At 50.2% G+C, this 14,220-nt stretch overlaps 1 protein-coding gene across 9 annotated transcripts in view; it reads right to left on the bottom strand.

Moving 5' to 3' along the window:
* The window catches only part of ABCC1 (ATP binding cassette subfamily C member 1 (ABCC1 blood group)), a 187,297-nt gene that overhangs the window by 31,904 nt on the left and 141,173 nt on the right, over positions 1-14,220 (bottom strand). For all 9 annotated transcript variants that reach the window (XM_039478044.2, XM_074381615.1, XM_039478045.2 and 6 more), the window contains 2 exons: positions 6,002-6,092; positions 3,551-3,674 (listed from right to left, as the gene is read on the bottom strand). In XM_039478044.2, the coding sequence (XP_039333978.2) occupies positions 3,551-3,674; positions 6,002-6,092 (215 nt within the window). The remainder of the gene's footprint in view (positions 1-3,550; positions 3,675-6,001; positions 6,093-14,220) is intronic.

The following is a 14,220-nucleotide window of genomic DNA, read 5'->3' as shown; positions in this document are numbered from 1 at the left end:
TGGCTCACACTTGTAATCCCAGCACTTTGAGAGGCCGAGGCGGGTGGATCAACTGAGGTCAGGAATTGGAGACCAGACTGGCCAACATGGTGAAACTCTGCCTCTACTAAAAATACACAAAATTAGCCAGGTTTGGTGATGGGCGCCTGTAATCCCAGCTAACTGGGAGGCCGAGGCAGGACGATCACTTGAACACAGGAGGCAGAGGTTATAGCAGGGAGGCGAGACTGCCCCATTGTACTCCAGCCTGGGTGACAGAGTGACACTCCATCTCAAAAACAACAGCAACAAAAACAAACTAAAGGTCTCTGCCCTCATGCACGGAGCTTCCAGTCGCGTGGTGAGATAGGCTCCCATCAGATCATCCCAGATAAATGCATCAGCACGGAGAAGGGCTGCAAACGGCACACGGTTCCAGTTTTTTTTCCCACGTAAAGAGTTAAATCAAAGCCGGGTGTGGTGGCTCACACCTGTAATCCCAGCACTTTGGGAGGCCAGGGCAAGTGGATCACCTGAGGTCAGGAGTCCAAGAACAGCCTGGCCAGCATGGTGAAAACTTGTCTCTACAAAAATACAAAAATTATTTGGGTATGGGGGCATGCACCTGCAGTCCCAGCTACTCTGGAGGCTGAGGCATAAAAATTGCTTGAACCTGGGAGGTGGAGGTTGTAGCAAGCCATAAATGCACCTCTGTACTCCAGCCTGGGTGACAGAGCAAGACTCCATCTCCAGGATTAAAAAAAAAAAGAAAGAAAGAGTTAAAACCAGCTGAAACAGTATTCGAAGGCCCTGAGGTAGGAGGAACACAGCGCATCTGGGGAACTGAGAGAAGGCACGGGTGGCTGGAGCCAGGGGATCACGGGGCAGCAAGGAGCAAGAGGCTGGAGAAAACGGTCACAGCCGGCCCACACGTGGCATGGGAGACTCGGGTCAGGGTTCCAACGTCTGTGCCAAGACTGACAGGAAGCAGAAGCAATGTGTGACATACTGCCCAGCAACCAAGGCCAGTGTCACCTACGTGCCACAACGGGGCCAGCCTCCCCAGCTCCTTTCGTTTGGAGCACAGAACACCATCTTACCCATCTTCCCAGTGCCCAGTTCCCTCCAGGAGAGGAAGGCTGGAGTTTCTTTTCCTGGTGTATTCCCTAGGGAGTCCGGCATGGGACGAAACCAATCCGTCTAGTGGCCTGACATGAGAGACGGCAATCTGCCCTAGGCCAGCCCCTTCCTAAACCGCCTGGCTTAGTTTCCAGAAACTCCAGGTATCTTTACCCATGTCTGTGCTCATTATGATTTCAAGCTTTTCATGCTGAATTTTGAGTCATAAAAATCACCTGGACTGGGAACAGTGGCTCACACTTGTAATTCCAGCACGTTGGGAGGCCAAGGCAAGATAATTGCTTGAGCCCAGGAGACCAGCCTGGGAAAGACATTAAGACTCTGTCTCTACAAAAAAATTTTAAATTAGTTAGGCATGGTGGGCCATGCCTACTCAGGAGGCTGAGCTAGGAGGATCACTTGAACCCAGTGAGCTATGGTCACTCCACTGCACTCCAGCCTGAGCAACACAGCGAGGCCCTGCCCCCACCCCCCACCAAAACAAAACAAAAATCATTTGACCCTAAGGTCTAGCTGAAAGGTAACAGGTGAAAGGTAACAGGTCTGATGTGGAACTAATTGCTGCCTTTTGAGTTTTCCAGTCTCCATTCTGGGAAATGAAATACGTGGGAGAGGAGACAGGTCATAATTAAGAATGTGTTTATTTCACCAGTTGGCTTCTTCACGCAGCCAAGCTGCCTGTTGTCCCTGAAATTAGCCTGGAGGGTTCGGGAACCCCTTTCTCATGAGCAGTGGAGTATGGTGGGTTCAGGGGTCAGAAATGACAAGTGTGTGGCCAGGTGTGGTGGCTCACACTGGTCATCCCAGTACTTTGGGAGGCCAAGGCGAGCAGATCACTTGAGCCCAGGAGTTCAAGACCAGCCTGGGCAATGGGGTGAAATTCAGCTCTACAAAAAAATAAAAACGTTAGTCAAGTATGGTGGTGCACACCTGAACTCCCAGCTACTTGGGAGGCTGAGGTGGGAGAATCACTTGAATCTGGGAGGTAGAGGCTGCAGTAAGCCATGACTGTGCCACTATACTCAATCCTGGGTGACGAAGTCAGACCTTGTCAGAGAAAAAAAAACGAATTTAGTAAAAAAACAAAAACAAGAAAGAAAGGATGAGCGTGTTGTGCCCGGCTCCACTCTTGGTCCAGCTATGACGAGTTACAAGCCCTGTGGCTTTGGTGTCCCTTGAATATAAAATTGGAGTTAAATGAGGATTAAAGGACCTCACATCTCTGCCCCTTCCTTCCCATATCCTGCCATTTGGGTAATTTCTCTGGCTTCCTGGAGGGTCACTGAGGGTAGGGACAAAAGAGGAGAGAGGTCATAACACCAGTTATCTCTACGCCCGGCCGTGGTCCTACCTGTGATGACAAGTTAAGGAAGAAACCAGGAACAGAAAGTCCTGGGAAGCTCTGGACAGATCCGGACGGACCTAAGAGAGTGTCCCAGCCTCACTCCTCTGCTACCACCTTTCATGGGGTTTTTTGTTTTTCTTTATCTGAATGCTTTTTTACCTATTTTTAAAATTCCATTCCCTATTTTTTAAAAAACACAACCACATTTATTTTTAAAAATAAACTCTGGATCATTACCATAAATGGAGAATTATTAACACTTGCCCAAAACAGATGATCTTTAAAAAAAATAATAAAATATAACAGGAGCTCGAAACCCGCTTTCCTTGTTACAAAGAGAGGCTAGCGGTTGTTAGGTACCGAAGCCAGCTTAAGACCCAACTGAGATTTTCTCAGGGACGTAATCATAAGGACCAAATGAGAAATAAAAAACAGGCTGGGAGCAGCGCTCACGCCTGTAATCCCAGCATTTTGGGAGGCCGAGGAGGGCAGACCATCCCAGGAGTTCAAGACGAGCCGAGCCAACATGGCGAAACCCTGTCTCTACTAAAAATAAAAAAATTAGCTGGGCGTGGTAGCAAGTGTCTGCAATCCTATCTACTCAGGAGGCTAAGGCAGGAGAACACCTTGAACCTGGGAGGCGGAGGTTGTACTGAGCCAAGACTGCGCCACTGCACTCTAGACTTGGTGACAGAGACTCCGTCTCAAAAAAAAGAAATGAAACAAACATTATCTGTCATTGAACATGTCTGCACACAACCTGAAACCATCTCAGGCACAACAGATCCGCACGTTGCAGGAAGCCCTGACTTAAAGCACCTAGATCGCCTACAGCTAATGAGGGCCCCTAAGCTGCTCAAGTTGATGTGGCAGTCAGTAGAGCAGACACCCCAGCACCAACCCTGGAGTCCGCCGGGGTTCAAATCCCAGTTCTGCTGCTTGCCAGCGGTGACCTTGGGTAAGTCACTGAACCTCTCTGGCCTCCGTTTCTGGTGCAGTAAATAATACCTTTACAGACAAAGCACTCTGCACAGTGGGCGCTCTGTCAACTCCAGCCACCACTGTCACTGAAGGAGCGAATCTCACCTGCCCTGTCTGCGCCTTGTCAGCCTCCATCAGCTTCCAGGTCTCCTCCTTCTTGGCCTCGGCTGCGGTGCTGTTGTGGCACCTGCTGATGTCCCCGCTGTAGGAGGAGGAGCTGCTGAGCTGTCTGCAGAAGCAAAGCACAGAGGTGTCAACCGCACAGATGCTCTGGGCAGGGCCGGGGGGCTCCCTGCTGGGGCTGCTTTTGTACATCTGAACCATGGCGTAAGAGACGGAGTGTTCCAATAGACACACGGCAACACGTGTATAAACATGTGCACATGTGCAAGCCCCCCCACCTTGTCATTCCCCAGAGTAATAGGTCCCCAGAGAAAGGAACTGTCTCAGGCAGGAATGAGGCCTGTGGGAAATGCAATGTGTGATGATCTCTGGGGTCTGCAAAAAGCCCGCAACCACTGATGTGCAAAAAAGTGCGCGCTTCCTTTTTTTTTTTTGAGATCAATTCTAATTGATCCCAAATACAAGAGAAAGCAGAAACAGCTTATCTTAGATCATCTTTCAAACATGAAGAAGATTCAAAAGATAAAATATGATGAAGAGAATAGGACAAAGTACCCATCTTGTTTAATTTTCTTGTTTCACGACGGTGGTGGGGGTTGGGCTGGGATCTTGCCCTGGCTGCTCCTTCATCCAAGCGTGTTACTCAGAAAGCATTTTTGGCTGGGCGCGGTGGCTCACACCTGTAATCCTTACACTTTGGGAGGCCAAAGAGGGCAGATCACTTGAGGCCACAGTTCAAGAGCAGCCTGCCCAACATGGTGAAACCCCGTCTCTACTAAAAATACAAAAATTAGCCAGGTGCGGTGGCAGGCACCTAGAGTCCCAAATTCTCGGCAGGCTGAGGCAGAAGAATCTCAGAGGCAGAAGTTGCAGTTAGCCGTAATTGTGATACTGCACTCCAGCCTTGGCAACAGAGACCCTGCCTAAAACAAAGGCACTTTGTGCATATGAGTGGTCTTCAGTTTTATTGCAACCCCCCCGAGATCATAACCGATTGCGTTGCTCAGTTTTGCTGTCAGTGGCTGAGATGGCGCCACTGCACACGGCCCTCCAACCTGGGTGACAAAGGGAGACTCCATCTCAAGAAAACAAAAAGAAATTATGGAGTCCATGCAAAACAAAGATGTGGCTCTTTGCCGTGGAACTTTCTGTACCTTCCTCTAAACTACTTATCTCCTGCACAGAATTACAAGCTACCTGATGCCAAGAGCCCATGTGAGTCGTCACTGCACCCCCACAACTCTGCCCCCTGAAAATGCTTCCTGAAGGCCAAATAAACCTCCAGCATGACCCCTCTTTGATCGAGGGCCTGGAGGTGGGTAACCTTTCCCTACACACGAGATCTGTGCGAAGGTCTTTGGTTAAGACCAAGTGAGGTGGAAGTGGCCCTCAAACCCGAAAGCAAGAGTGAATTTTCAGGGGAGCTGGGACTTCCTGCTTCATGACCCAGGTCTTCACAAATCCACGCTGGCATCTCAGACGAAAATCTTACATCCTTCTGTGCTCATGCACTGTCTGGAGTCTCTCACTAGAATGCAGGCTGTGAAAGATGACAGCGACGGCAGAAGTGATACCTACCCATGAACAGCACTGGGCCTCATGGTCTTTGCCCTCCCGCCTCCCACAGCAGCTGCAGGGCCACCACCCTTTCTCAAATCCCCGGGATCCGGTGTGTTTAGGCTCTGACTTGTCCATTTTTGTTACTGTTCTTTTGCCGTTTTTATTTTTGATTTTTTAGATGGAGTCTCGCTCTGTTGCCCAGGCTGGAGTGCTGTGGCACAATCTCAGCTCAATGTAACCCCCACTTCACAGGTTCAAGCAATACTCATGCCTCAGCCTCCCAAATAGCTAGGATTACAGGCACCTGCCACCACACCTGACTAATTTTTGTACCTTTAGTAGAGATGGAGTTTCACCATGTTGGCCAGGTTGGTCTTGAACTCCCATCCTCAGGCGATCCACCTGCCTCAGCCTCCGAAAGTGCTGGGATTACAGGTGTGAGCCACCACGTCTGGCCAATTTAGTCCATTTTTAAAAGCTGGTATGGTTAACATACTGCATATGCTGTAAATTTCCTCGGATCTAAGGAAGCCCTCTATAATCAAACACAAGGATACTTCCTTTTTCGTAGACACGAGGTCTTGCTATGTTGCCCAGGATGGTCTCAAACTCCTAGCCTCAAGAGATCCTCCTGCCTCAACCTCCTAAAGTGCTGAGATTACAAGCATGAGCCACCATACCTGGCCATGAGACAGTTTTCAATCGAATGGTGCTTCACAAGCCTGAACCTTCCAGGCCCCCACCCCCCCCAAAACCCCGCCCCGAGTGACCTGAGCAAAGACCCACACCATGTAGGGAATGAGAGCGTCAGAAGCGTGGACAGACGGTGAAATCACGAGGCCTGCGTGAGTCACGCCACCTCCCCCAACTTACCTCTGCAGTTGCTTCCCCGCCCTGTCCGTCACCAGCAAGCCATTCTCCATTGGCTTTGCTTCCTTCCCCGGACTGCTGATGCCCGTGACCCCTGGCAGACAAAAGACAAAGGAGGGGAGGGGAGTTATATGAGCCAGATGCTAAAACCAGGGGCAGGGAAAACTGGCCACTTCAGGGAGACGGCAGAGCACCGGGCCACCATGATGCTCAGAAAGTAGACCTGCTCTGCAGAGGCCATGAACAGGCTGCGTGGTTGAGGGGCAGGTGGTATCTGGAGTTCAGTCCCTTGTGGCAGGAAAGGTGCTTTGCAGCTGTGCAGAGAGCTCCATCCACTGAGGGCACTGGGCCCGAGCGAGCATCTCCTACCAGCAGTAATGGGTACATCGCAGCCCAGGTAACGGCATCTCTGCTGTATGAAGCTCACTTCTCAGGACCCTGATGCGAGGAACCGCAGGAGGGAAAGGGCACAGCCCCCTGATTCCTAAGCATTGTAGGAAGAGATGATATTCAAAATAGAGAACCAGTTTGATAAGGGCATCAGCCAACAGGCAGAGGCCCAGGGACCCCTGTAGTGCCAGGAATTGACCCTTTAGTTACCAGATCACATAGAGGTCCCCAGAGAGAGTTCATTGTAAAAGGTACCTGGGGCAGTGGCTGTTTCCACAGTACTAAGCAAGTATTTCAATATTTGAACAACTAGGGAGCCGAGTTCTGCCAACAACCAGGTGAGCTTCGAAGTGGGCCCTTTCCCAGTTGATTCTTCAGATGAGACCCCAGTCCAGGCAGATCCCTTGGCTGCAGACTTAGGGAAGGACCCTGATGTTGTGGCCACGGCTGCCACAGCAGCTGTAAGTTTAGCTCACAGTATTCAAGCTGCCACATTTGTTAACCATCTAGCCCACAATGTTTCTGTTTCTTTGGGTACTCAAATTGATACTGATTCTAAATTGGAGGCTAAGCTTAATGCTTTAGAACAAACTGTTACTGTTTTGGGTGACAAGGTTCATAATCTTCAGTCTCGTCTTCGTTTCCGTTGTCATGCTGATTATAATTCCATTTGTGTTACTAGTGCTCCTTATAATGACTCAGAATGGGACTGGCCTCTGGTCCGTGCCCATCTACAAGGCATTTGGAGTCACAACAATCTGTCTTTAGACATTTTTCGCTTACAGCGTCAAATTCATGCTATTGACTTTTCTCGCAGACAGCTGCCGCAGGATGCCACTATTGCCCGCGACATTGTGGACACGTTGTCCTCTTGGACTCGTGGTTTTCATTTACCTTCCCTTTCCACCTTAATTGGCATTGGAGGTTTTCTCCTTGTACTCATCATTCTCTTGCCGTTCCTCTTCCGCCTTGTGTTCTCCTCCCTCCAGCACCTTCAGCTCAAACTTTTTGAGCTGCATTTAAAAACAAAAAAAGAGGGAATTGTGGGGAACACTCCCGTGTGAGACCCCTAAAAGGCGTGAGTCTCACTATACGGTGAGTTTGATCCCAAACACAGTTTCCTACTGGAGGCAGTCGAGCTATCCGGAAATACAGGAACTGAAAGATGAATGATCAGTTTCTAATATCAACCACAATATCGTTTGGGCCTAAAACTATGCGTTGCTGCTAGACCGAGTGACCCCCTGCTGGCAACCGGTTCCTGCTTTTAACCTTTTTATGACTTTAAGAATAATCCTTAAACCTTACTTACCAGACTGCCTTGTACCCTAGATAATGGTTTAACTGTCGATATTTACAAAGCAAATGCCACCATAAGGGATGGCTTTGATTCCTGACTCAGAGATTCCTGAATGGGGAAATTGAGTTGAGTTAGGAGTAGACAAAGGAGAATCCAGTTAAGAGATATTCTGATGAGCAAAACCAGAAAACCTTTTCACATCTCAGTTCTAAAACAAGATCAAACCGGAGATACCTGCAGCCAGGAGGAATAATGTCTGGATGCAAACAAGCTTTGTGATTACAGGAAATTCTGTTACTTTTTACAACCACTGATTGCATATCTGACTTCTCTATTGTATAGGCCATGTAAGGTATACATTTGCATTTCCTCTTGCAACCACTGTGTATTTGACTTCTCTATTGTATAGGCCATGTGAGGCATACATTTACATTCCTCTTACTATGACGTAAACCAGAGCCAAGAAAGTGTATTTATTCCTGGCCTTTGAAAAATAAAATTTGCTGTTTAGGCACAGCCTATCAGCCCTCCAGACGCCTCGCTTTCTCTCTCTCTGTCTTTATTATTTTCTCAGGCGCACTCCCTCTTCCAGGTATTGGGACCCTCTTGCAGGTCGAGAGACCCCCGGGCAGACGTGCCTACCCGTCCGGACGGTCCACGACACCCTGATACGGTCACCGAGGGACAGGGCAGCTAGGTATCTGCCCAAACCCAGGAAGAATCCACCCAGCATCAACTATAATCACCAGAACATCAACAATGACAACGACAGCCAGCACTTATCAAGCGTGCTCAGGCACTGTGCTATGTTGAAATAGATCATATCTCTTTCCCAGTTCACAGTACCCCAGTGATGACGACGACGGCAGCCCCCACTGTGCACTGGCTGCCTCGCTCTTTGGTGCCAGGAGAGAGAGCAGCACAATGTAAGGCACCAAAAGGCTGACTCCAGAAGAGGTGGGAGAGGACCCGGGACAGAAGATACAAAAGGGATAAATATGCAGCCGGCAGCACAGTCAGAGCGACCCTGGGAACACTCGGGTGACATGAATAGAAGCAGAACTCAAAAATGCAGAGTCTCACAGAAACAGCCACATGGAGACAGGGACACACCTGGACTCAGGCAGGCACTCCACGCAGGGATCCTCAGTCCTGGCTGCACAGGTTTCACAGGGGGTGCTTTACAAATGAGCAGGAGGCGGTCAGGCACAGTGGCTCAGGTCTGTAATTCCAGCATTCATGAGGCCGAGGCGAGCAGATCAGTTGAGGCCAGGAGTTCAAGACCAGCCTGGCCAACATTGCAAAAACCCATTTCTACCGTAAAAATAGCCAGGTGCGGTGGTATGCACTTACAATCCAACCTACTCGGGAGGCTGAGGCATGAGAGTCACTTGAACCAGGGAGTTGGAGGTTGCAGTGAGTCAAGATGGCACCACTGCACTCCAGCCTGGGTGACAGAGCAAGACTGTCTCAAAAAATAAATAATGAAATAATTTTTAAAAATGAATAAAAGAAAAAAATTAAAATAAAAAATGAGCAGGTGCTCTCATGTCCAGCCTGGTCCCTGCATTGACTCTGAAGGTAACTGATGCGTGGGAAGGGTTCCCTTACTACCCGGCTGTGTGCCTTCTCTGAGCCTCATCTTCCGCATCTGCAAAACGGCAACGGCAGAAGACGCAACCCTCCTTCGCGAGAGACTGAAATGACGTCATACACAGTGCTTGGGGCAGCGAGTGTTCAGTGACGGCATGCCTGTGTTGCTTATTACTAAATGTACCTTTAAACATGCTCCATAGAGAATCCTAAGCACAGCCAGAAACTGAGAACCTCTGCTTTTAACATTCCCTTTAGTGTCAATGTCTGTTTTGTTTTTTAAATTAGACATTTTAAAAACACTAAATTAAAACCAACCAACCAACCAAGCCCAAACAGCCACATCACCCAGGAAGGAAGAGTGATACCAAGCAGGACCTCCATGCAGCCAGTCCTCACACACAGGCATGATGCTGGGAACCCGCCATGGCTTTAACCATCTTTCTCTGTGCAGGGATGAGAAGAGAATGTTCCAGAACACTCCCAGGGACCCCCATCTGGAGGCTGCATGCTGCAGAGAGCCCCGCCTCTCCCACCAACAGCCCCAGGCTGCCCTCCTGTAAACCTCAGCCTTTGCCTCTCCTGTTCTTCGCTGTGTGCAACCAGCAGGGTCAGTTGGGAGCTTCTGCAGTGGCAGCTGAGACTGCCTCACCCTCTCCACCCACAAGTTAGCCCACAGTTTGAACTGGGCAGCTGGGAAATTCCACTCTGAAGCCTAAGAGGAGGAATCTGGAATCTGAACATTGGCTAGTCCACCACCCTGTCTGCGTTTGTTTGTTTGTTTGTTTTGATACGGTGTTTTCTGTCACCCTGGCTGGAGTGCAGTCGTGCAATCTTGGCTCACTGCAACCTCTGCCCCTTGAGCTCAATCAATCATCCCACCTCAACCTCCCAGGGAGCTGGGAATACAGGCACACACCACTGCACCAGGCTAATTCGTTTCTATTTTTAGTAGAGACGGGGTTTCACCATGTTGGCCAGGCTGGTCTCCAAATCCTGACCTCAGGTAATCCGCCCACCTTGGCCTCCCAAAGTGCTGGGATTACGGGTGGGAACCACTACACCGGGACACCGGTCAGCCTTTTGAGGGGATCAGCTCTCTCTTTTCCCACAGCCCTGGCAGGCCTGCCAATCAGGGAGCCTCAGCTCCCCCAGCCAAGGAGGGCATTGTCCCAGATCACCCCTAGGAGCCCTTCTCCCAGGACGTGAATTGTTATCAGTGGTCTACAAGGACCAAAGACAGATCATCTGTCCTGAAAGAGTCTGCCTTGTCTCCCGGAGTTCCCACTTCCAGAGTCCGACTTGCTCGGTTCTGCCTTTTGATTCATGAGTTACCTGGTATCCTTCCAGAAAATACCCTCTTTTTCTTTAAGGTGGCCAGAGTCAGCTTCTGGTTACTTGCACAAAAGCCCTGGGCTGGGACCCTTAGCCACACACTGCGGAAGGCAGGAGGGATGGGTTGGCTCTGGCCACTGGAATTCCACTAGGTGACACCCCTCCTCGAGGCCCCCTCTGCCACCTGCCAAAGTTCCTCAACAGGCAGCCTGCCCTGCCTGGGCCGGTGTGTGTCTTGACTGTGCCCCGGGATGCATAGGTGGCAACTGACAATCAAATGGTTGCCATATACTCTCCATCCACTGTGTGCCAGGTGCTTTATAAGCACAGTCCCCTCAAGGCATGCTGGTCACGGTAACGTGACCCACACAACAATAGAGCTTAGCCAAGGTCACCAGCGACAAGAAAGGGATCTGGGGACTCAGGCTGTATCGCCCAGCGCCAGTCTCACAGCCAGACACACAGTAGGTGGCTAGTAAATGTGTGCTAAATGAACTAATGAACAGCCAGAGGGGTGAAAACGCAGACATTCGAGGGCCCCTCCCCAGGCATGCGGCAGCAGTCCTGGCCCATCGCTGGCCCCATTCTATGAGCGCAGCCAACTCCAACCCTGAAATCACTGACCTGCTTCCTCCTCGCCTATCACTGTGCTGCCTCGGAATTCAGAAGATCCAAGAAATTGGTAAGAAGCAAAGCAGAACTCCCGCTCTAAGCCTCTATCTAAATGCCCCAACGGAGTGTCTTTTCTAAAGCGGGAGAGGCAAGGATGGCTGAAAGGCCTGCTCCATTCGTGCCTCAGTTTCCCCATCCCGTCCATGCTGGGTGGATCTGGGACAAGCACACTGCCCAAGATCAACCCCTTTCTCCAAAGTCGTCATTGTGTGGGTTTTTTGATTCGTTTTGTCTCATTTTGAGACGGAGTTTTGCTCTTTAGCCAGGCTTGAGTGTGGTAGCGTAGTCTCTGGTCACTGCAACCTCCAGCCCCCAGATTCAAGCAATTCTCCTGCCTCAACCTCCTGACTAGCTGGGATTACACGCACCCGTCACCATGCCCGGCTAATTTATTTTTAGTAGACACGGGATTTGGCCACATTGGCCAGGCTGGTCTTGAACTCCTAACTTGAGGTGATCCACCTGCCTCGGCCTCCCAAAGTGCTGGGATTACAGGTGTGAGCCACCTCGCCCTACCAAAGTTGTAACTGTGTTTAACCATAAATAGAGCTAAACGAAGACTGCAAACCAACCCTCAGTCTTCACGCCTGTTTTCATGGCAGGACAGGGAAGGAAATGCGGTACTACAGTAGGCAGGCCAGCCACGACACTGGCAGGAGCACAGGCATCTGCTGCAGCCCCTCAGCTCGGCTCCTTGAGGACAGACACTGCTCATGAGACGCGGTGGCCCCACATGGAGCCAGATGCACATGTACCCAAGACAAGAGGAAGAGAAGGTGACTTAGCCCAGATACCACCCTAAACCCTCCCAGGCTGGGATGGGGGCTCTTTCTCTGAAATTTCCCAGGCCCGCAAGCACCCCTCCATTACTGCATTTAGCACTTCAATATCCTGGTTTGGTGTCTGTCTCCCCCATCAGACCGTGAGCTCTCAAGCGCATGAAGTGAGTCTTATCCATTGCTGTATTCCCAGCAGCTGGCACACCAGCTGGCCAAGTACAGTTACAGAGGATGCACACTGCAGAAGTCAAGGTGGGGGCACCATTCCACACAGAGGCTCATGTACCAGGTGGCCCTGTGGCACACAGCAGGCGCTCTGTACACACCCAACACGCAGATGGACAGACTGATAGGTATATGAGCTAACTTCCCATTGCCAGAGGGGCCCCTCTCGCAGCCAGGACTGAGAATGCTAGTTTCTAAAGCAGACTCGGAGAGGTGAAATCCTTCCTATTTTCTCTGAATCTGAGGTATTTTTGCTGCTGTGTAAACAACCAAAGCCCTCCAGCCCACCGATTGCTTATGCAGGACATGCCTTGAACAGCCAGGGCACGATTCATCCACCCACTTATTTAACAATTTATTCCATGCCTACTATATGCCAGGCTCTTTTCTCAGGCCTGGGATGCACAGACAACCAAAAAGCCCTCAGAGCAGCTGGGCGCAGCAGCTCACAACTGTAATCCCAGCACTTTGGGAGGCCAAGGCAGGTGGATTGCCCGCGTTCAGGAGTTTGAGACCAGCCTGGCCAAAATGGTGAAACCCTGCCTCTACTAAAATACAGAACAAATTGGCCAGGTGTGGTAGCAGGCATCTGTAGCCCCCAGCTACTCAGGAGGCTGAGGTGGGAGAATTGCTTGAACCCAGGAGACAGAGGTAGCAGTGAGCAGAGATTGTGCCACTGCACTCCAGCCTGGGAGACAAAGTGAGGTTCCGTCTCAAAAAAGAAAAAGGGAAAAAAAAAAACCCCTCTGAACTTACATTGCAGGGGAAGAGACAGATACTAAACGAACAAGTAGACCCATAATTTACCTCCAGGGAGCAGTAAGTGCCACAGAGAGGGAAACAAAGGATGGGGCCAGGGTGGAGTAAGAATTCTTTCTCTTTTGTTTTTAAAGCAAACACAGGAAACTTGTAATTTGATGACAGTCCCTGAGACCCTGCAAGCACCAGGTGTTTGGTTTCCATGCAGCAGAGCCAGGTGCCGTTTCTACCCTTGACCCACGCTAAGTGCTGCCCCGTCTGTGCGTTGTGCTGCCAGCACTCTCACTGTTTATTCTGCCAACGCTGCCTTTACTCAAGAAGGTTCTGGAACTCTGCTTGGGCACCGGCCAGCAGGCCAGCCTCCCCAGAGGAAAGAATTCAACTCACAGCTTTATAGTCAACGCCTCATTTTTGACCAAAAACGGCATTCACTGGCTGCCTCACCGACCTCCTCCTGCAGCCTCGGCACAGAAAGCTCTTCGTCCTCAAAAGAGGAAGGAATTCAGCCTCTGAGGACGACCAGAAGGAATGGGGGTCTGTCGGGTGAACTCTCTCCGAGGATGCCCTGTGCTTACAATCAATCTCTGTAACTTGGGGAGCCTCTTAGGATAGGATGTTAACAAAAGGTGGCAGCAGATGAGAAAACGCTGTAACACGCTCTCAAGCTTGTCAAGGAGAAAGGGCTAAGAAGCAAGGACAGGTGAAAACGAGGCCGACCTAATCGGCTCTCCTTCTGGGAAGGGAGAAGGGACAGAAGACGTTTTTTGTGACTTTTTGTGGGTTTTTTTGGAGATGGAGTCAGTATCTGTCACCCAGGCTGGAGTACAATGGCACGATCTTGGCTCACTACAACCTGTGCCTCCTGGGTTCAAGTGATTCTCCTGCCTCAGCTTCCCGAGCAGCTGGGATTAGAAACACCCACCACCACGCCTAGCTAGTATTTTTGTATTTTTAGTAGAGATGGAGTTTCACCACGTTAACCAGGCTGGTCGTCTTGAACTCCTGACCTCAGGTGATCCCCCAGCCAACCAAAGTGCTGGCATTACAGGTGTGACCCACCGTGCCCAGCTTTTTTCTGATTCTTTGTACTCCTTTAGAGTTTGCATTTATCTACGATGAGCACATGTTGCTTTTATAATCATTAAGAAAAACTCAGTAAATAGTTTAGA

The sequence above is a fragment of the Saimiri boliviensis genome, chromosome 12 (genome assembly GCF_048565385.1).
Source record: "Saimiri boliviensis isolate mSaiBol1 chromosome 12, mSaiBol1.pri, whole genome shotgun sequence".
In the NCBI taxonomy this organism is placed as follows: domain Eukaryota; kingdom Metazoa; phylum Chordata; class Mammalia; order Primates; family Cebidae; genus Saimiri; species Saimiri boliviensis.
This window is presented reverse-complemented; position numbering and strand designations above follow the sequence as displayed.